Genomic DNA, 23,651 nt, shown 5'->3' with positions numbered 1-23,651 from the left:
CGTTCGATAAATTTGGTTGTGCATGCGAAAAGCGCATTTCGTAATGCACATTTTAAATGTACATGAAAGATAAAGATGGAACATCGTGTGCGATTCATAAAATAACGTGTAAGAAAAGGATAGTGCAAGAATTGAACAAGAAGTACGTTACGGACACGATAGCATTTTCTAATCTGCGCAAGCGTAAAAGTCCCTAGTTTTCTAGTGGAAAAAGCGTAGTGGGGGTAAAGAACAACTAGACGACTGGTGAAAAGAATCTACCGCTACCGTTTTTGAGGTTTTCCGATTGATTCGCGTTGATTTTTTATGTGTAAATTCGCGTTGTTGCATATTTTGTTGACTTAAATCAACGGTTGTGATCTCGAACGATGGCTTCAGATGAGGAAGTAGAGGAATCTTTCGCCGGTAAGTTTGTTTTGTTTAGGTTGTCGACGAGAGAGCGAGACGTTGTGTGTGTGTGTGGAGTCAGCGTAGTGTGCCGACTTCAAAAACTCATGTGGTTTCCAATATTTTCGAAATAATCCCTAATAACTATAACTACGCAAAAGATTTCGTTTTTAATTAAAACGAGTGATTAGATTTGTGGGTTTTTTTTATAAAAAAAATAGGTAACAATCCAAAGTAATGGTAGTAATTATTATCTGATAATCGTATATTAGGCAAGAGGAGGTGAAGGTGGGGGGAGGTTTTCATTATTTTTGTGACAGCGCGCGAGCATATCCTGACCCTTAACAAAATGGAGGCCATCAAACAAAGAGATTGGCAGATCGCGAATAATTAAGGAATTCTTGTTTCGGCGTGCCGGCAAAAATTTTTTTGGCGCTACTTGTGGCGTTTTTAAATTTTCCCTCGTCTCGTCGTTGACCACTGTCCACATGTTGAGCACATGATATTGACATGTCCGTTGTAGGGGAGGAAGAGCCGGCCGAGGAGGGTGTCGCAGAACAATTAGAGAACTCGCCTGAATCCGATGAAGCGCCTGCCAAAGCAGTAAGTTTTTCTAATTACTAAAATTATCAAAATATTAAAAAAAGTATCAAAAAAAATTTTTTTTTCTAATTAATCTTGCATTTATTAAGGAAGAAGATGATGATTACGACCCTGATGATAACAGAAAAAAGAAGAAGGGAAAGAAAAGAAAAGCTAAGGGCGAAGAGAAAAGGGGTAGAAAGAAAAAGAAAAAAAGGAAGAATGATTCGGGAGATGTAAGTAATTTTTTTTTTGAGTTATGTAACAAGTCAAGTGCTTATTAACATTCATAATTAATTTTTAAACTCAAATTATTATTTTTTAGGTGTTTTATAAGTTTATAACCACCTCTAAAACGCATATTTTAATTAAAAAATTCGCCATTTTGCGTAGCTGAATTAATTTAGGATGTTAAAATAATAAAACAAAAAGTGAGGATTAATCATTTAAAAAATTCATAAACCTTGGGAGGTTATGTCAACTTCTTCAGACAAAACTTTTCAAACCCGCCAAATTACAAAAACATGAAAAAACACATTTTCGCCTGTATCAACATTAAAATGTAAAGTCTTTAAAATTTTTATTAGTACTAACAGGATGTTGATTTTAACTTGATTAAAGGGTAATACAATGAATCACAATTAGATTGCAGGTTTAAATTTAAACTTATGGCCTCTAGGCTCAACTAGGATAATGCAAGATTTTAAAGTTAATTACTTATAATTTATTTAAGCCATATTATACAGTTACTGAAGACACCAAGTATGTTAATAATATTAACATATAATATTTTTAAGTAGTGATAAAATCACAAGTAATACCATTTTGGGACACAATTATGATATTTTGATAGAGATATTTATTAAAACCAGCTCAACATATATTAAAATGTGTTACATCATGGTTGAATTCATATTTATAATAATAATATATTTTTATAGTGCTTTCCACAAATACATATAACACTCTATTTTGTTTCATAATATAAATTAAAGAAGGAACACAATGGGCGGGTTCCAGACAATGTCTGGTCATACCAACCCAGTTGGTTGCAAAAAAATAAAAATTAAGCAAAAAAAACAAGAGAAAGAAAAAAGAAGGCATATAAAATGAATTATAAAGTACTTAATCAACTAAAGTAAAAATTTATACTGCCTTCCAACATGCAAACTGTAAATATTCTAGCATCAGATGTTATTCCCCCTCTTGCTGCTTAAACTGAGCTCAGAGTTCACATATCATTTGGCAATTTACTATAAATGGGAAAATGTATATACAGGGTGGTTCAGTTTTTAATTGGGAAACTTTACTAAAATGTAGTACTTGCCAATATAGTACTTTTTTGTCTCTTTAGTATTTTCTTAAAGTTAATAGTTTCCATGGAAAAAAAATAAAATATCTTGCCATGTACCGCTATGTGCCGCCATGTTTAGCTAATATTATTCTAAAAGTTGGCTCTGAGAATTTGTAAGTTGTATTTACAATGAATCCTCATAATTGTTGATAATTATTAATAATTTTTGACAATTTTTAATATTGTTTAAAACAACGTAATTTGTTCAGACAGACATTCATCTTATTTATGGTTTTTCTTATGAAAATCACAATTAATAGGTGTTATTTAGTTAGTACTAGATCCTAGTAAGTGCACAACTTCCATAGCCAGCTATAAAGAAAATTTTTTTTTAATAAAAGCAGCGCTTTACTGTACAATGTAGCATATTTTATTTTTTTACGCTAAAACTATTATCTTTAAGGAAAAAACTAAAGAGACAAAAAAGTACCAATAATGAATAAGCTTTACAACCCGTATTTTTTTATGTTAATATTCTATGGCGTTAAAAAGTTGTTATAAAAAAAATCAAAGGGGTTGTGAATTTCATCCCCTTAGAGGGCGCTAGAGAAGTTTAAGGTATGGTTGAAAATAAGATGTTAACTAGTAGTACATACATACAAAATTTCAAATTCTATGGTTTACTCATACCCGAAATAGAAGATAAAATGTAAATTTTTGGCTCAACTTTGACAGCTCATAGCTCGAAAACAAAAGAGTTGCGACCCTATGTTTATATAAAAAACTTGTGTTATTTTGACAAGTACTACGTCTTAGTAAAGTTTCCCGATTAAAAAGTGAACTACCGTGTATCTGTATACAGGACTTCCGGTTATACTGGAAGTCGTCACCTATTTTATTTTTTTTCATGGAACACCCTGTATATTTTCACATATTTGGATTTATCTGTTTTCAAGGCTTATAAAGCTTATAAAAAAACTTTAGTTTTTGCAATTTGATTCGGCCCTTCTCGAGTTATTCGAATATTTCTAGAAAAATCTGCTCCAGCAGATTTGTTCAAAAAATCAGAACACTCGATTTTTGGCATATCAATTTAGGATTCAGAACATGCTTAAGCAACGTGATGGAGTATGTTTTGGTGCCGAGAACGGCTGTCTAGAACGTTTGGACACTTTACTATGGCAAGTTAACTTTTCGAACTTTGGAAGTACCATAACTTAATTTTTTTAAATGGCACACCCCATATTTTATTACTTAGTCGTCTTCGGTATCTCAGTCTACATCTTTTATATCCCATACGTCCCATACCTAACATTAATAGTTTGGGAGATAATTATGTTTTTTTGAAAAATGCACACATATATAGATATTTAGTCTAGTGTGCCATATCCAAATTGTTCAAATCCAGTTGTTTAAATGTACTCTCCAGGACTGTGATGAACAATTTGGGTTCAACATTGTATCGTCTTGCTTTACTTACGATCAGTACTTTACTACTTCTACTCTCTTTAGTACTTTCATGCAATTTTACCGTCGTTGTAGCATTCTTGTAGATGTTATAAATAAGTTTGGTATATCGATAATCGACTCTGCATTCTTGAAGTGCTTGCAAGACTGCCATCGACTCAATTTAAATTAAATTTTATAAATATCTCTAAATACCCATCTCTGGTAAATACCCCCGGGTATATATCCAGGAAATTTACCCTTGAAAATAAATACCCGGGTATTTAACAACACTGGTCTCGATATGTCCAGAACTAAGAAAATCTTTATCAAGTTTTTGAAACTTTTCCTTGTGATGGGCGTTAGGTTTGTTAGGCATCTCATTAAGTGTTCGACACGTCCTGTCCAAAAGTTTATTACTTTCGCCATCAATACAAAATGAATTTCAAATATCGGCGTTGGAATAATCTACCATAATGTTCAATGACTTACACCAGTCGTCAAATGTAACTAATGACAACAATAATACAAACATGGACCAAAAACTGTCAAAATTCCATAACTTTCTAATAAGAAACCTGCATTTCGTGCATGTTTTAATAAATTTTCAAATATGAGGCAAACTACAATAAATAGGTATATGAATGTTTATAGATAATTTGTGGAGAATTAAATGCCCTTTCTGATAGGCTAAAAAAATATGAGGCGTTCCATTTAAAATTTTCGACTTTCTCGCCATTGAATAGAGCGAAACAGTAATTCAATTTTTGACCATCCTGTATAAGATACTCCGATGCAACAAATGACAATCTATTTAACAGCATCTGAAGAGTAATCGTGGCAATGTAGATCTTTTTAAATGAACGTTGGCTGAGATATGGGATTTTAAAGAGCATGTTGAAATTTACCAAAAAAAAGGTTAAAACCAAAATAATTCGAAAACTAAAAACGCATCAAAGTTAATCTATTTTTTTACGTACAATTAAATGGTATAATAAAAACTATAGCATTCATCTTAAAATATCAAAATAAAACGACTGTAGTTTTTGCAATAATTTTTGTATTCAGATCTAATACACTAAAATAATTATAATTATTTAAAATATAAAAAAAACATATAACATTAGCATGTTCTTTTATCTTTCCAGCAGCATTATTAGCTTCTTGTATAAATAAATTAAGTTCCTTCAACGTTAATTCGTTACATGGGGAATTAATATCTTCTTCATCTGTTCCTGGTTCATTTTCTATTAGTAGCGCTTTTAAGTCTGCACTGGACAACTCTTCCTGTTGATCATTGACGAGAGATTCGATATCAGCTGCTACAATGGTTTGAAAATCATCTCCCAGTAGCAACCGTGCAGAAAGGACAGCTCTGTCTATTGCCTCATCAACTTCACTTGCACTTTGTGCAAGTTTTTAACAGTTTTTTCCATGCATTACTCACGGTTAATACTTTAATGCCATTTAAAGCAAGTTTTATACATGTAACTGCATGGTCAATATTGTATAACTGCAAACATCTTTTATTGAGAGAAAAATGTCATTTTGTAAGTTCTCATGTACAAAACTGAATGTGTGAAAAGCTTTTATAACGCCTTGGTCTAAAGGTTGTAACAAGGATGTTGTATTGTTATTTATCACCTCCACACATGGGTGAGCTAATTTGAGAGCATCCAGTGGATGAAATGGGGCGTTATCCAATATCAATAAACGTGAAATGTTAAATTTTTGGATTTTAGATAACTCTCCACTTCTTTAACGCAACATTCTTTATACCCCTCAATAAATACCTGAGAAGTCATCCAAACTTTTGAGTTAGCTCGCGAAAAAAAAACAGGAAGTGCTTCATTGTCCATGTTCTTTAAAGCTCGTCGATATATTAACATTGGTTTTGTATTTTCTCCACTTGCATATGCACAAAATAAAAGTGTAACTGTAACTGTTTAATGTTCAGTTCAAAAACTACTAGTTTACTAAAACCCTATTTAAACAATGCCCGAAGGAAAATCGATTTGGTTAACTAATAAAGGTGCAGAAGATAATTTATAATGGTGGATTGAAGAAGAAACTAAAATTGATAGAAAAGGTTATCAGATGTCTCCTGCACAACTCACAAATAAATATGGGATTATAAGGTTCAACAGAAAAATGTTGTAAAATACTTCAATTCAATATTTGCACCATTTTGTTAAAGCTAAAACTTGATAGTTTTGGTACTATATACTAATATATAAGATTGCTTCATGGATGTCTTCAGGAAATATGCATTAGAATAAATAAGAGGTATTAATGATTTATGATGAGGGGATAATATTTGAGAGGCATTAAATTTAAATTCAAGAAAATAATCCTTCTAATTAAAAAAAAATTATCAAAAATAAAATAAAATGTCAATGCAAATATGATGTAATGTACACTGATATTGTTAATTTCAGTAAATAGCAACTTTTATCTAACTTAATCTAATCTAAACACAATGAAAAAAAGTTAATTTAAAATTAAAGCTTAAATTTAATCAGAAAAAGTAAATTTACATTATTTAATTACAGGTGTTTTAAAAATAATGGGCCAAATAAACAAAGAAATTGTTTGAAATTATTTGATACCTTCGAACGAATTGTACATTTAATAAAAGAATGAAAACCAAAATTAAAATCCATAATTTACTGCTCCGCTTTTTGTTACTTAGTGTTTCTTATTTTGTTTCTAGGAGAGTGAATTTGGAGAAGAAGACAATGGCGACTCAGATTATGCAGGAGCAAGTAGCAAAAAAGGTAGGAAAAGAGGTTCGACGAAACACTCAGCACCACCAACGCCAATCCAAGAATCTGGTGCTCCATCTGGAGGAGGTACATTAAAAAGAGAAAATTCACCAACCATTTATATTTAATACAATTTTTTTATAATTAGCTGGAATGCCTACAATTGAAGAAGTTTGCTCAACGTTTGGATTGACAGACGTTGAACTTGAATATTCCGAAACGGATTATCAGAATCTCACTACATACAAACTATTTCAACAACACGTTCGTCCTTTATTGGCTAAAGAAAATCCAAAAGTGCCCATGTCGAAATTGATGATGTTGGTCGCCGCTAAATGGAGGGAATTTTCTACAATGAATCCTCATCTTCAACAAGAAATTCAAGAAACTTCAGCAGTTGCCGAACAAGAATATTCAAAACCTAGTAGATCAAGGGCGTCTAAAGAAGCCCCGAAAATTGATGAAACTTTTGATGATGAAGAAGAAGAGGACGATGATGATGACAGTAAAAGTAAAAAGAAAAGAAGTTCTAGATTGAAAAAGACGAAAAAACAAAGTAAAGTTCCTACTTTGAAAATAAAAATTGGGAAAAGAAAACGCGGAAGTTCGGAAGAAGAAGCTGATGGGACGCCTAATGGATCAGATAGAGACTCAGATGCTGAGTTTGAACAAATGCTACAAGCTGCGGAAGAAGTTCCGGTTGCAAAGAAAGACGAAGAAACAACAAATGTTACAGTTACAGAACCGGTTGATGAAAATCCACCTCCTAAACGTAAAGCTAAGACGAAGATCGGCAATAAGAGTAAAAAGAAAAGGAAAGTTAAAGGTCCTGGAAAAGCTGACGGTGAAGAACAATATGAACATCAAGATTATTGTGAAGTTTGTCAACAAGGTGGTGAAATTATCCTTTGTGATACTTGCCCAAGAGCGTATCATTTAGTTTGTTTGGATCCCGAACTTGAAGAGACCCCTGAAGGCAAGTGGAGTTGTCCACATTGCGAAAATGAAGGTCCAGCGGAACAAGACGATGATGAACATCAAGAATTTTGTAGAGTTTGTAAAGATGGTGGTGAATTACTTTGCTGTGATTCTTGTCCTTCTGCTTATCATACTCATTGTTTAAATCCACCATTATCAGATATTCCAGATGGTGATTGGAAATGTCCAAGGTAATGAATTAACAATTTTTTATATTTAATTCCTTATTTGTTATTTCTTTCTTTAGATGTAGTTGTCCTGTGCTTCCTGGTAAAGTTTCAAAGATACTTACTTGGAAATGGGTAGAAGAACCAATTCAAGAAGAAGAAGGCGCTTCAACGTCAGCGAAAAAGCCATCAAAACCAAAGAAACACAGAGAGTTCTTTGTAAAATGGGCGGAAATGTCTCATTGGCATAATTCTTGGGTAACAGAACTTCAATTGGACGTCCACCATCCTCTTATGTTCCGTAATTACATCCGCAAATTCGATATGGAAGATCCACCGAAGCTTGAAGAACCTTTAGATGAAGCCGACAATCGCCATAAACGTCTTATGGCAATGGGAAGTATAAAAGACGAAGATTTAGAAGAACGTTTTTATAAATATGGCGTTAAACCAGAATGGTTGGTTGTCCATCGTGTGATTAATCATAGAACAATGCGAGATCGCATTTTGTATTTGGTGAAATGGAGGGAATTATCTTATGATCAAGCAACATGGGAAGAAGAAAATGATGATATTCCCGGTTTAAAACAATCAATTGAATATTATATGGATTTACGCGCCGCTTATTGCAACGAAAAGAAAAGTAAAAAAGGTAAACCAAAGAAAAGTCAAAGGGAAAAAGTCTTGGATGAAGATGATCGAACTACTCCAAGAAGATATACTCCACCACCCGATAAACCAACGACTGATTTAAAGAAAAAATACGACAGGCAACCTGACTACTTAAGCGAATCCGGAATGCAATTGCATAATTATCAGTTGGAAGGTCTAAATTGGTTAAGATATTCTTGGGGACAAGGTATCGATACCATTTTAGCCGACGAAATGGGTTTAGGAAAAACTATTCAGACGATTACGTTTTTGTACTCTTTATACAAAGAAGGACATTGCAAAGGGCCATTTTTAGTTAGCGTACCGTTGTCTACCATTATTAATTGGGAAAGAGAATTTGAATTGTGGGCACCTGATTTTTATTGTATCACTTATGTTGGTAAGTATGTTATAGTTTAAAATTAGAATTCTGGGGAATTATGATTTTATTTTTGGTCAATCTTAAAACAATTTTGTAACTAAATATTACAACATTTTTATGAATAAAACGACAGCAGCTATAGGGTGTCACAAAAGTCTGAAATCACATAGAGATACTAAATTCAACATACATTTAATTCACACATTAAAAAACTATAATGTACAATCAAAGTTTGAAGTATCCACTTATCGCCTTCATACAGGTCCACAGACGCCTGTGGAATGTTGTGGAACCTTCTGATGGACGCGATTTAATCTGTCGAAATTCTTATGGGGAGAGGGGGTACTCTATGGAGGTGATCTTGGCTGGAAAATTGGTCTGGCACCACTGCTGAACCACCTTAGCCAGTGTCCAGGGACGTCCTTTGAAATGGGACTGCCTCCAAGGAAACATTTCCTTCATCAGAATCTCATCAAGGTAGTTCTGAGAGTTGATCTAGACTCCCTGATCTACAAAAATCTACTCTGACCCAAACCATGACCTGAGTGGCATGATCCTTTCCATGATTCCTTTGGAAGCTCAATCTCTTCCTGAACCGTTCGCGAGAGAATCCTGCCGTTTTGGCAAAGGTTGAATAGAGTCTTTGAATTCCAGTGAGAAGCGTTGTGTCGCCTTCATCTGTTCCGTCAAAGTGTGAGTGTAGCATCTTAATGCTATGAAACTCCAAACGTTCCTTGCGCGATATTTGACGATCTTGTGCACAGATTCAAGGTTGATACTCCGTTCCAGTGACGTATCCAGAAAGACTACTGGAGGGGTGGCAAAACACCGATTCATGACTGAAATGTAGTAACTTTTCATTTAAATGACATTTGGAATAAAATTTGTTTCATACAAGGACAGTAAAATCTAACAGTATCCATTGTGTTCTATGCGTTTGCTGTGTATTTTTAGAGGTTACATCGTATATTGTAGATGTATTGAAGGTTTGTTTTCTTAGACGTCTTAATCATATAACTTCTAAAAACACAGCAAACGCATAGAACTCAATGACAGTTAACTGGGCGTGGCAACTACTATGACGTAAAGTACGGGCAACCTGTGGTGGGCTATAAAACAGCAATCGATGTAACGGTCCTGTTAGATTCTACTGTCTTCGGTTTCATATTTATAGTATAACAATATTTGTCCACGACTACCTTATAATATATACCTTATGAATGAGTTTTCTAAAACAAAAGGGTAGTCATTTTTCACGGAGTGAATAATAGCGGTGAATAATAATCATTATTCACGGGTAACCAACTTGACAGACTAATAATAATTATTTGAAACGTTAAAATTTCAAAAACCGTCAATTTAATTCAATTTTTTAGCAGTTTCTAAATGTTTGACATTAAAAAAACCTAAACAAATTCCTTTTTTCGTATGATTTAAGCATAAATTAATTAATTTTCGTAAAGAAAACGACGTTTTATAAAATTGACATTTAATTTTGACAAATTGTTGTGAAGTTGGTTACAGTTAGTAACATTGAATTTGTGTCACATTGACGTTAAAACTTTAAGCAAAAATTTATTTAAAAAATAAATTTATCTACAACTATTGAATTATCTATTCGTTATACATTTGATTTTTGACAGGTAATGACACGCATTACTTGCATGACTGACAAAGTGTTGAATAATGAAGCCATTATTCCACAGTTCTGACACGACTTACAAATCAAAAAATAAAATATTACAGAAATGACAGCTTTCTTATATTGAGGTTATGTCTGAAATGTCTATCAAGTTTTTTTTTTCTTTTTTTGATTTTTTTTTTCAAAATTAAATAGTTGATAAAGTATAGTATTCAACTTGCGTATAATGGATGTTACCCACTTAGATTACAACTGAATAACTTTTTTGAAAATCAACATATTTTTTTACGTACAATTAAAAGGTGTAATAAAAACCATAGCATTCCATAAAAATAACGAAGTTATGGTCTACTTCCGCTAGACGAGAAGTGGCGGTCTTCTTGAAAATATTTTAGATCGAAAGTTCTGAACAAACAAGCCATGGTATTCAAATCTCTACGAATAGTGGAACCTGAAAGTGTTCTAACGAACCAGGTACGTGAGACACTCTGTATATTTTTACTGATACATCAACAAAACAAAACCTAGTTTTCTTCTTTTCTTTTGAAGTTCATCCAACACTTCTTCGGGGGTAATTGTTATTGAAGAATAAATATAATATACAATAGCATTATTCCATTTAACCTATTCTCACTTATAATATTTCTCAAATATGTTTTCAACAGTTTTAGAGTCGAAAATGTTCTGAGTAGTTGTGCTTACTGGAAGGTGCACAAAATTTTCAACAAATAAATATGAGTAAAGATAATCGAATCACAAATTGATAATGTATTTAAAGGAGAATTGGGAAATTCTTCTAGTAAACTATTGTAAAATCTTCTGTAAATTCACCAGCTGCAACAAGTTTTGAGACGTCATCTAAATCATATTTATAAAATTCTATTAGCTGTTCAAATTTTAATAGTTGCCCTCTAAATTTTCAATTTTTTCTCATGATGGAACTAAACATCCAAAGGCTATTAAGATATCTTTGTGTGCAATAAATCTCTCATCTAATTGCATTATGACGTTGTCTAAGAATGGAATGAAAACTGATGTTTTGTAATATTTTTCTGTAGTTTCTGTTTCAAAATTTGCTCTATTTCTTTGTCTAAGTACAAGTCTTGGTCTTTTCAATTCTTCTCTAAATATATTCCACATCAACTGGTTTCCTCCCAGAAATATATTGTTAAAAGATGTCTCAACATTGTTTAGCAGTTTTTTTAGTTCTTCTATACAATTTGCAAGGGAAATTGCTTGAAACAAGTCGGTATTTATCATTTGAAGTAATTTTGAGAAGGGTAGTGTGTATGGAAAAACGACTTCCATAACTAAAAGAGACAACATAAATTCGGAAGAAGTTAAAGAATGTCTTCTAGAGCAGAAACTGCGGACTTTAACAGTTCTTTCATTACAACAATGCAATCTTGTCGTTGAATCCATCGCGTGGGACACAGATGTTTCAATTTGTCTCATCTTTATGTGGAATTTAACTCATTGGTTTTTTCGGTTAAGACAGTTTGGCGCTTTAGTGTATTAAAAAAATTGTACGTATTTTCAATTATACCCATACGGTTTATAATAGGCTGTATAGTACTGGCGTTTGAAATAGATGATTAGTACTGGCGTCTGATTAATGCAATTGCCCCTCCTGAATACGCCCCTACTCAGTTCCTTAGCCATTTTTCTGAGACTCTTCTTGGAACTTTGGCAGACCGTGAAGTTCAGGGCTGTCTTTGGTCTTCCACTTCTGGGACGATCCTCAATGTTACCAGTTTACGAGAAACTCCAGTGATTTTTCCGATCTCCTTCCGAGTCACCCGGCCTGGCTCAGCCTCAAAATCGTGTCACAGTCTATGATGAAATCTACCTGAAATCGCACATAGTAATCCTTTGGATTTTTGCAAGAGTCTAACAAACAAAGTTATAATATCACAAAATTAGGATGCCAGACTTTTATGACAACCCCGTATATAAGATGTGTTTAGTAAAATAAACTCATACATCCAGGCGTTTGTAAATACAATACTTTTTGTATTATTGATAATTTTTAAATTTTTTATAGGTGATAAAGATTCAAGAGCAGTAATACGTGAAAATGAATTAAGTTTTGAAGAAGGTGCAGTACGTGGAAGTCGTGCATCAAAAATCCGCTCAAGTACAATAAAATTTAACGTCCTTTTAACAAGTTACGAGTTAATTTCAATAGATTCTGCGTGTTTGGGTTCGATAGATTGGGCGGTTTTAGTCGTAGATGAAGCTCATCGTTTAAAGAGCAATCAATCGAAATTTTTCCGTTTATTAGCCAATTATAACATCGCATATAAACTGTTATTGACCGGTACGCCATTGCAAAATAATTTGGAAGAACTTTTCCACTTGTTAAATTTCTTAAACAGTTCGAAATTTAACGATTTGGCCTCGTTCCAAAATGAATTTGCCGATATTTCGAAAGAGGATCAAGTAAAGAAGTTACACGAGCTTTTAGGGCCGCACATGTTGCGTAGATTAAAAGCGGACGTGTTAAAGAATATGCCATCGAAATCCGAATTTATTGTGAGGGTTGAGTTATCGCCTATGCAAAAGAAGTATTACAAATACATTTTAACGAGAAACTTTGAAGCTTTAAATCCTAAAGGTGGAGGTCAATCGGTTTCTTTATTAAACATTATGATGGATTTGAAAAAATGTTGTAACCATCCGTACTTATTTCCCGCTGCTTCTGAAGAAGCCCCATTAGGTCCACATGGAAATTACGAAACGCAATGTTTAATTAAAGCAGCAGGAAAGTTAGTTTTATTGTCAAAAATGCTTAAAAAGCTTAAAGAACAAGGACACAGAGTCTTAATTTTCTCTCAAATGACTAAAATGTTAGATATTTTAGAAGATTATTTGGAAGGGGAAGGTTATAAATACGAACGTATTGATGGGGCGATTACTGGGTCTTCTAGGCAAGAAGCGATAGATCGCTTCAACGCACCTGGAGCTCCTCAATTTGTGTTCCTTCTTTCAACCAGAGCGGGTGGTTTAGGTATTAATTTAGCAACAGCCGACACAGTAATTATTTATGATTCGGATTGGAATCCTCACAATGATATCCAAGCGTTCTCAAGAGCTCATCGTATTGGTCAAGCGAACAAAGTTATGATTTATCGTTTCGTCACACGTAATAGTGTAGAAGAACGTGTTACTCAAGTCGCTAAACGCAAAATGATGTTAACTCATTTAGTTGTAAGACCTGGAATGGGCGGAAAAGGTGCCAATTTCACCAAACAAGAATTAGACGACATTCTTCGTTTTGGTACAGAAGAATTATTTAAAGAGGATGAGGGAAAAGAAGACGAAGCCATCCACTACGACGATAAAGCCATCACCGAATTATTAGATAGATCAAAAGAAGGTATTGAACAAAAAGAAAATTGGGCGAACGAATATTTAAGTTCATTCAAAGTGGCAAGTTATGTAACTAAAGAAGGTGATAACGAGGAAGAAAATGATACAGAAATTATTAAATTGGAAGCTGAGAATACAGACCCCGCTTATTGGATAAAATTATTAAGACATCATTATGAACAACAACAAGAAGATATAGCAAGAACTTTGGGTAAAGGGAAACGTGTACGCAAAGTCGTTAATTATAATGATGGAGGAATGACGACCGATACAAGAGATGATACCAACTGGCAGGATAACATATCTGATTACAATTCAGATTTTTCTGCTGGTTCTGATGAAGATAAAGAAGACGACGATTTCGATGAAAAGAACGAAAACAATGATCTCAGTCGACGTAGTAGAAGAAGAATGGAACGAAAAGATGAGCGCGATAGACCACTTCCACCACTATTAGCTAGAGTTGGAGGCAACATTGAAGTATTAGGTTTCAATGCGAGACAACGTAAAGCATTCTTAAACGCTATTATGCGATACGGAATGCCCCCTCAAGACGCTTTCAACTCGCAATGGCTTGTCCGAGATTTACGCGGAAAATCTGAGAAAATTTTCAAAGCGTACGTTTCGTTGTTTATGCGCCATCTTTGCGAACCTGGAGCAGATAATGCGGAAACTTTTGCCGACGGCGTTCCAAGAGAAGGCCTTAGTCGTCAACATGTTTTAACTAGAATCGGTGTTATGTCACTTATCAGGAAAAAAGTACAAGAATTCGAACATATAAACGGTGAGTATAGTATGCCGGAAGCTCTTCGCAAAGCTACCACCGATACAAAACCAACCGTTGAGAAAACTAACGATACCGAAACCCCGAAAAGTGCCACAACAAGTACTAGTGCTACTCCTGCTACAAGTGCAGCAGCGAGTCCAGCTCCCTCTGCTCAAACAGAACCAGAAAAAGATAAAGAAGAAGGTGAAAAAACAGAAGAAAAACCATCAACATCATCGACCACTACAACAACTCAAGAAGAAGGAAATAATACAGCTGACAAAAAAGCCGATGAAGAAAGCAACAACAAAGATAAAGATAGCGTTAAAGCGGAAACTGAATCGACTACCAGTGAAGCTAAAAGCGAACAAGGAAGCGACGTTAAATCCGAAAAAGATAAAGAAGAGAACAAATCTGAAGATGGCGAATTAAAGAAGGAGGAAGAAATTAAAAAAGAAGACCAAGAAAAAGAAGCTACTAAAGACGATGAGAAAAAAGACGGCGATGGTAAAGATGAGAAAAAAGATGATGGAAAAGTCAAACTTGAAAAGAAAGAAGACGAAGATGACGTTGTTGTGGTTGGTGATGATAAAAAGAAGGAAAAAGGTGAAGACGGAGAGGAATCATCAGCTGCTAAAAGAAAATTCATGTTTAATATCGCCGATGGGGGCTTCACTGAATTACATACTTTGTGGTTGAACGAAGAAAAAGCTGCCGTTCCTGGAAGAGAATATGAAATTTGGCACAGAAGACATGACTATTGGTTACTTGCGGGAATAGTAACCCACGGTTATGGCCGATGGCAAGACATTCAAGGCGATTCACGATTCGCAATCATAAATGAACCGTTTAAAATGGATGTTGGCAAAGGAAATTTTCTCGAGATTAAGAACAAGTTTTTGGCAAGAAGATTTAAGGTAGCTTTTACACAATCTCATTATACACTTTTAAACAAAATAATCTCATTTAGCTTCTGGAACAAGCTCTGGTCATCGAGGAACAACTCCGCCGAGCTGCTTACTTGAATCTTACCCAAGATCCGAACCATCCGGCGATGTCACTAAACGCTCGATTCGCGGAGGTCGAATGTTTAGCGGAATCGCATCAACATCTTAGCAAAGAATCTTTGGCTGGTAACAAACCGGCCAATGCAGTGTTGCATAAAGTGTTGAACCAACTGGAGGAATTACTTTCCGATATGAAATCGGATGTTTCAAGGTTACCGGCCACATTGGCTAGGATACCACCAGTTGCTCAACGACTGCAAATGTCTGAAAGGAGTATTTTGTCGCGATTGGCTGCTACTTCTTCGAGTACCACACCAAGTGCAAGTAAGACATTTTATTAATATTTTAACTTTTCATTAATAAAATAAGAATTAGGTATTCGTTTCTATAAGTAATAATTTGATATTTATGAATGTCCATGCGGAAACGATGATTGACTCTAGGGTTCAATTTAATGCTTACTAAAGTTATAACAAAAAATTTAAGAAAATTGGCAAAATTTATAAATTATATGTAAACTAATTCAAAAACCTACGTCTAAGAACCGACACTTAGACACACCAAGAAATTCTACAATAGAAAAAATAGATGAACCTATAATTTCGGACCAGTGTCGTTTTCTAGATGTTAGTATAAAATTAAATGTTTGTCTTTTATTTTATATATAATTTAAGTCTAACTCGATTCGGCCCTTGGCCATCTCCAGAGACTCCACAAATAGATTAATTTCTCATCTTATTCATTTTACAAACGACAGCGGTAGGTAGCGCTAGTTAGCATAAGATATCGCTATGTTGCATATTTTCATTGTACTAAAACTAGAACTAACAGTAGACCTAGAACTAATATTCGGGTTTATGTATATGTATAGCTTATGTATATAAGATATGTTGTATATTTTTATTGAACTAAAACTAGAACGAGAGCTATACTTTTCAAGTTCAAATTGGCATTAATTAAATTCAAAATGGCATTAAACAAAACCAATTTGACAATTATCATAATCAAATTGGCATTAATCAAAATCGAAATGACATTAATCAACATCAAATTGGCATTCAATAATTTAATAAAATAATCTTTGATTCTTGATTAACGTTTTAAACGCATAATTTTATACTTATTAATAAACAATATTGTTAACTCAAAAGATCACAACCTCCATGTTTAAAATAGAGGTGATGTGCTTTCGAATTCTGCCTATAAACCTGTTACAGTTAGTTACATTAATTTTTGGAATATTGTTCCTAATTATATTTTCTAATTTTCGAATTCTGTACTCTGTTTGAGACAAGTCCTTGGTCATTTCCCTCCAAAATACTATAAGGACTTAGCCTTACAAGTTTCTGATGAAAAAATTCTTGTCCTTCAACACCTTTTCAACACCACAATGATAAGGAGCATATTTTTATTATCAATAAAAAAGCCACTGAACATTAGCTATCTTGAGCTCTCCTTAAGCATTGGCTAACAAATTCATTAGCCTCTTCTCTTTTAAATAACCCCTTCTTAATTCATGATAAATCAATCCTAAGCTACTGGTACATCTGATAAGATGAACATTTGCTCCCCGGCTACTGGCAGCAATGAAAGTGCAACGACTTACCTTTTTTGAACGACCTTGACATCGCGAGATAAAGAAATGAAAGTTTGTTTCGTCTAAATAGATTATGGGCATGTTTTCACTTTAAAGCTCAAGCAAATTTCTTATGTATTCAGATGTTTTTGTATTCACTTCGACTTGTGTTGGTTCTTTCCGGTTCAAAACGTATTTGTTTTAATGTAAACATGAGGCCATCAAGGTGTAGTCGACTATACTCCTTGCTTACATTAAGCCGATACTCATTTCGTAATGTTTCTTGCACCTGCTTAAGTGTGATTTTAGGATTTTCTTCAACTTTAAATTCAAAGAAACGGCGATGTTCATCTGTAATTTTTATTTTATGTTTTCCTTCTCTTGGTTTTTCTTCTTCTTGATTTTTTACCCATCTCAACTGTTCTTTTTGCAACGCCAAGAATTTCAGCTAAATTGCACCAGACGCAATTCGTATTATAAATGGCACAAATTTGGCGTTTTACGTTTGCTGCTTCCTTTTTCTTAATATAAGGCATTTTGTAGATAGTTTGTTAACAGTGACAATTTATAATTGATTAATGCCAATTTGATTATGACAATCACAAAATTGGTTTTGAGTTTAAGAGTTTTTAGTCGTGAAAAAAACTTTCAGTGTCAATGACTACTCTAATTTTATTATTATATTCGTAATCTTCATAAAATAACCTTTAAAGCGAGTCCAAACTTGACGCATTTATCTCAAAAAGCCAAAAAGTTTGAACATTCAACTTTTAATTTTGACATATTTGTCAACTTCATAAAAAATCCTTTAAAATGAGTCCAAACTCGACATATTTAACATTAATATTAATAAATACAATCACTTCCGGTTTGAAACGTTAACGTCAATTTTGACATATTTGTCATCTTCATTAAAAAACCTTTAAAATGAGTAAAAACATGACCCATTTATCTCAAAAAACAAAGAAGTTAGAATAAAAAACATTAAATCCTACGTTAGTAACAAATTTAATTTAATTTTTAAATATTAATACCAACCTTATTTTTTTGTTTTTTATTATTTTTTTGTGACTACTATTAAGACATTTTATAAAAATTAAGGATATGTCAAAATGACATTGACATTTCAAACCGGAAGTTGATTATATCTCGAGTAGTATTGGAATTAAACGTATCATGTTCGGACTCATTTTAAAGGATTTTTCACGACGATTACAAATATGTCAAAATTGACGTTGACACTCTTAACCGGAAGCTGACCATAACTTCATTAATATTGAAGATAAATATGTCGTGTTTGTACTCATTTTAAAGGATTTTTAATGAAGATTACAAATATGTCAAAAGTGAGGTCAAAACTGAAGTTAATCTAGTGTTAGTCACTTTTCCGCACTTTCTTTTTATTTTTAACGTGTTTTTTGGGTCATTTCACATTGATTAAAAAAAATCGTCGAATTTTTAAGCCACATTGATTCTGAGCCATGATTCTTGAATTTTTGCCAAGTTTCTTAATATTGAATTTTTTGTTAAAAAAGAGTGTGCTTAAATTTTAACCTGTAAATTTGTAACACTTCGTCCTTAATTTCATTTTAAAACTTTTAAACTGTAATTTTGTAAATTAGTAACTAATAATCTGATTTCGGCGTTTATATGTAAACTTTTTTAACAAAACAAAAAGAAATATTAAGAAACTTGTTTGTAAAATGGATAAGATGAGAGATGTTAATCTATTTGTAGAATGTCTGAAGATGGCCAAGGGCCGAAACTGTTTAGAGTTAAATTCTATAACCGAAAATCAAAAATTTTTACACGAATCATCATCATTTTGTCTCTAGTTATAGTGATTAAATTTATGCCATGACTTACAGAAACACCTGTATAATCGTAAAACGTAACGATGACCAAACGGTTTGTGTGCTTGTGATAGCTGTCATCAGTGTTCTGTGATAAAAATGGACAGGCACCAAACAATTTTCAATAGCTTGAACCTGTCTATTCTGAGAAGTCTTATATTTTTAGAGAGATGAAAATGAAAATCCCGTTTTTCTCAACATTATTCATTTGTCGGTTAGTCAAGTGAGGCATAACGCAGTCCAATTATTAATCTAGTTTTAATAATGTCCGCAAAAATCTATTACAGTGGATTCCGCTTAATTAGGACATATCGGGACCGCGACATTTTATCCTAATTTAGCGATTATACCAATAAAACGAAGTACGCATAAATTTAAAAAAAATGTTTCGTTTAGTTTTTCCACTCAACCGACTTTTCTATTCTTCACGTTGTTCTTCCAGTGGTTCTATCTCACAAATTCTTAGACGCAAAGATTTCGTTAAATACATCCAGTCAGCACGTACACTCAGTTGATCAAGCTCAATGCTAAATTTTTCAACGAAATGATGGTAATTTTTATTTGTATTGGCGCCGAATATCACTTGGGAATTTATTTTAGATATGTGGAGTAAACTATAGAATACGGCGATTTGTCACCTTCTGCTGGCTATTGCACAATTATAGTTAAAAATTTTAATACTTATTCGGTTTTAGTGATATACTCACGGAAGTCGCAGCGACCAAGAAATGCTTCTGGTTTTTCATCAACTGTCACGTATTGTGACAAATTATAATTTCTTTTGCAATTCGTTACGAATTTATCAAACAACTCTCTAATTGGTTGCTAGTTTGTCTAATTCCCCGATATCGTCGAATCAAAGATGTTGCTATACCATTGAATTTGAAAAGATCTTCTGCGATGAAATGGTTACAGTTTTTAACACCAGTCAAAAGTAGAGTATTTAGAAGAGCTTCCATTTTTACAATATCTGTAAGCTTAGTTGCAGGGCGATATTGATCTGCTACCGATTCCAAATATTTATTTGTATGCAATACCATCAAATTTAGGATTTCTGCATCAAAAGAAAATGCATCCAAATTTCTTTGGGCTCCTTGACTTCGCTTAAATCAGGAGAAACGGCAATTAGTTTCAAGCGGATAATGTTTTTTGCCCTTGCTCGTATATTTCTGAACGAAAAATATCTTTTCCATATCGTTTTCTTATCCTTTCCCTGTGAATGTTGGAACACAATTTTCCTCAAAGTCATCATCACTTGCAAACTCATGCTCATGGCCATCATGAATTTCATCACCTTCATAAATCTCACTTCGTCCGTTTCATCTTTGACATCTCATCCATAACTTTTTGCAATCTTGCTTGTTCTTTTTCATAATCCATTCCCAATTTTTCTCAAAATAAAATTCAAATTGTTGAACCACGAATGGAATAAAGTGATAAAATGGAATTAATTCAATACAAAACTTACTCTAAGAGCGAAATGTATTTCCCTTTTGGTGAATTATATTTTATTACGTCAGAGGTACATTGCACTGAAGAAACTGTTTTTTGGTACTAAGATCATTCAGACACTTGTGGAAAGGTACGCAAGACCAATTTCATCGGTCTTCTAGACCGTGCATTACTACTCAAGGGTTAATACTGCACTGGTAATATTTACACCTCGTCCACTAACTACGCAAGTACTGATTTAATCGGAAGTGGCAAGCTCGAGGTGGTGACTGAACGAGACGTGAGACAATCATTAATTAGATAATTTGTATTCCGTTCTTAGAAATTTGTCCCAAATAAGCGGTTAATCCTCTTAACCAGTGTCCCAATTAAGCGGAATCGAGTATACATTTTATTGCTATAAAGTGAGCAAGATTGAGTTATTTTAGAATGTAACTATAGTATAAGAGACTACACAAGTAGACACAAATAACAGTTTTTACCTAAATTGTTTATTTTTTTAGCGCAAGTAATGAGCCAATTTCCACCTGGTTTTAATGCGGGCAACTTAGTTGGTTTCCAAGCAGCAGCAGCGAATTTCGCTAATTATAGGCCCCAGTATTCAGTCCCAGGGCAACCTCCAAGCGGATTTCCATCATAGGTCATTGTAGAAAATCAGTATAATTCGTACATGTAAAAAAATAACAGATGTCCTACAAGATAATGGAGTACTTGGAATTGTCGAATAATGCACACTCTCACAAGACACACCTTCGTCTATTGCTCAGATCCTAAAAATTTCTTTCGTCTTCGGTGTACCCCGCTAATCTTCCCAATTTAGTAAAAAAAAAGTGAACCTTTTCGTTTCGTCACGACGGAAGAACCTTTGTATTAGTTTATTTATTATTTTTTAGTTACGACCTAACGATGTTATTTAGGTTGTATTAATTTTAGTTTTATTTCCGGTTATACATATTTTATCAGGCAAAAGAAAACACGACTGACGAGAGGTATTGTTGTCCTCTTATCAATTTAATATTAACGAATTACAACGTCCTATAAAAATATTGTATAGAGGTTGCTGATGTATCGTAAAAAACGCCTTTTTGTCTCCCTCAAATTTTTTTCTCGTTCAAGCATACTTTTACGTAGTTATAATAGGATAGAGTTCACTTGTTAAGTACAGTCTACCCACTTTATAGTGGTGGTAGATTTTTTTTAAATGGTTTGTTCAAGGACATTCCCTAATAATAGTAATAAAATATGATAACTTAAAGGTTTTTATTAATTTTTCTTTTAATTAAACCTGACCCAAAAAACTCGTTTGGTCTCATATCAACTTTCTCTCCATTAACGTCCTCAATTACTCCAACGACCAATCATAACTCATTCCAAATAAGCTTAATCAACGGACTTTGTAGCCGTTTATAAATGCGTTAGTACCGAATAAATCTAAAGTGATGCAGTTTCGTAACGTGATAACGAAGTAAAGATGATTAAGTTTCGATCGTTATTAACCGTCACCACATCGTCCCACATGGTATCGAATAGGAAGCACTCAAAACGATCCCATTATCGGACACAGGTGGCTGCAAAATTGACTGATTAGTCACGCAACATTGAATTCACCCAGCTGCAAACCGCAAGACCGCGATAAGGATTTGTATCGTCATTGAGCGGGATTGAAAATTTTCAAACAGTTTGCATTCAAGCGTCATGGAGAGAGCAGAGAAAAGATTTTTGGCGATTTTCGAGAAAATCAATCAAAGTAATGTATCAAAAGAAAAGTTGAAAAAGTTGGATGTTGTTAAGAAATTAATTGGGACGTCTAATTTAATTGAAAATTCTGAAAGAAAAATTTCATACATGGTTTTTATAGGAATTTTTGCTTACATGGTTTATTTTTTTATGGGGCTACGAGGTGATGATGAGGTAAGTGCTAATTATTTGATCTTTTTTATTATTAAATTATTAAAATCGCATTATACATTAATTTTTATGACGGAAATAACTCATTTTATATCCCATTTCCTGTATGATACTCGAAAAACATCATAACACATTTGAATTCATACATTTTAGTGTTTCTTAGAATTTCCGTTTGATACAACAAAAGTGTTTCGTGGACCAGTAAATTGTGACATATGCATCAATGTAACGACCGTCGATAAAATTAATAACGTTTCTCCTGATGATTTTGATAAAAATTACGCATCGATAGGAAAACCAGTAGTTATAACAGATGGTACAAAAGGTTGGAAAGCTGTTGATTACTTTAGTTTCGATTTTTTCAAAGATTTATATCAATCAACCGGAAATTTCGCCGATATAAAACTCGAATGCCAATTTTTTCCATACAAAACAGAGTTTAAATCTTTATCAGATGTTTTAAACATGAATCCGGAGCGTGCTCGATTTGAACCTGGTTCAAAACCTTGGTATATAGGTTGGAGTAATTGTAATGACGATGCTGGAAAAATTTTAAGAACTTATTATCATCGCCCGTATTTTTTACCGATAACATCCGAAAATATCGCGTTAAATTGGATTTTTATGGGAGGGAAAGGATCTGGAGCTCATATGCATGTCGATGATGTTACATATCCGTCTTGGCAAGCTCAAATTAAAGGAAGAAAAACTTGGAAGTTAGCACCACCACCTGAATGTATGCATAAATGTCAAAGAATGGAGATTACTGTTGAACCAGGTGAAATAAGTAAGTTATTTTGCGAAAGTATTTGCTGTGTATACAATTTTAATATTTTTTTAGTTTATAAAAAAGAAAATAAAAACTTCTTACTTGCTAAAATTTTTTTAAATTTATACGGGACTAGTTTCGAGCCATTAAGCTCATCCTCAGCCGAATTGTCAAAATCACACATAAAATACTATTTATAAATCTATATAAAGTGTAAAACTTCGTTTAATTTTAATTATAAATAGTATTTTATTCATGTAGTGTAAGGATTTTGCAAATGTTTCAAATATTGATTTTCCTGTTTTAATGGTGATTTTGACCATTTGGCTGAGGATGAGCTTAATGGCTCGAAACTAGTCCCGAATAAATTTAAAAAAATTTTAGTAAGTAAGAAGTTTTTATTTTCTTTTTTATATACTTCCGAACTTGCAACATGGATCCATTTAATTCAATTTTTTTAGTTGTCATTGATACAAATAAATGGTATCACCAAACTGAAATTTTACCAGGAAGTATTAGTATAACAATTGGAGCAGAATTTGATTAAAAAAGATGTTAAGACGTAATTTGTTATTTATTTTTTTCTGTGATAATTTATTTTAAACTTGTAATCTCATTAAAAAGAAATAAAGATAAACTTTTTTCTCAAATGAA

The 23,651-nt window shown here is 33.3% G+C and overlaps 2 protein-coding genes across 3 annotated transcripts; both read left to right on the top strand.

The window, feature by feature from the left end:
• The first annotated feature begins 217 nt into the window (after nucleotides 1-217).
• On the top strand, nucleotides 218-21,579 carry LOC111418498 (chromodomain-helicase-DNA-binding protein Mi-2 homolog). Of its 2 annotated transcripts, none has more exons than XM_023051043.2 (9): nucleotides 218-405; nucleotides 911-990; nucleotides 1,080-1,205; nucleotides 6,423-6,561; nucleotides 6,623-7,643; nucleotides 7,700-8,670; nucleotides 12,339-15,349; nucleotides 15,403-15,763; nucleotides 20,824-21,579. In XM_023051043.2, exons 1-9 carry the CDS (start codon nucleotides 369-371, stop codon nucleotides 20,958-20,960), a joined length of 5,883 nt encoding a protein of 1,960 aa, XP_022906811.1. In that variant the 5' UTR covers nucleotides 218-368; the 3' UTR covers nucleotides 20,961-21,579. The 2 variants fall into 2 exon arrangements, with proteins under 2 accessions (XP_022906811.1, XP_071050567.1); XM_071194466.1 differs by lacking the exon at nucleotides 218-405 and adding an exon at nucleotides 447-608 and having other exon boundaries at nucleotides 660-990.
• A 116-nt stretch (nucleotides 21,580-21,695) lies between these two features.
• Nucleotides 21,696-23,651, top strand: LOC111418499 (uncharacterized). The gene is made up of 3 exons (XM_023051044.2): nucleotides 21,696-22,231; nucleotides 22,382-23,015; nucleotides 23,459-23,651. Exons 1-3 carry the CDS (start codon nucleotides 22,016-22,018, stop codon nucleotides 23,542-23,544), a joined length of 936 nt encoding a protein of 311 aa, XP_022906812.1. The 5' UTR covers nucleotides 21,696-22,015; the 3' UTR covers nucleotides 23,545-23,651.

The sequence above is a fragment of the Onthophagus taurus genome, chromosome 2 (genome assembly GCF_036711975.1).
Source record: "Onthophagus taurus isolate NC chromosome 2, IU_Otau_3.0, whole genome shotgun sequence".
In the NCBI taxonomy this organism is placed as follows: Eukaryota; Metazoa; Arthropoda; class Insecta; order Coleoptera; family Scarabaeidae; genus Onthophagus; species Onthophagus taurus.
Note: the sequence above shows the minus strand (reverse complement) of the source record. Positions and strands in the feature narration are given on the sequence as shown.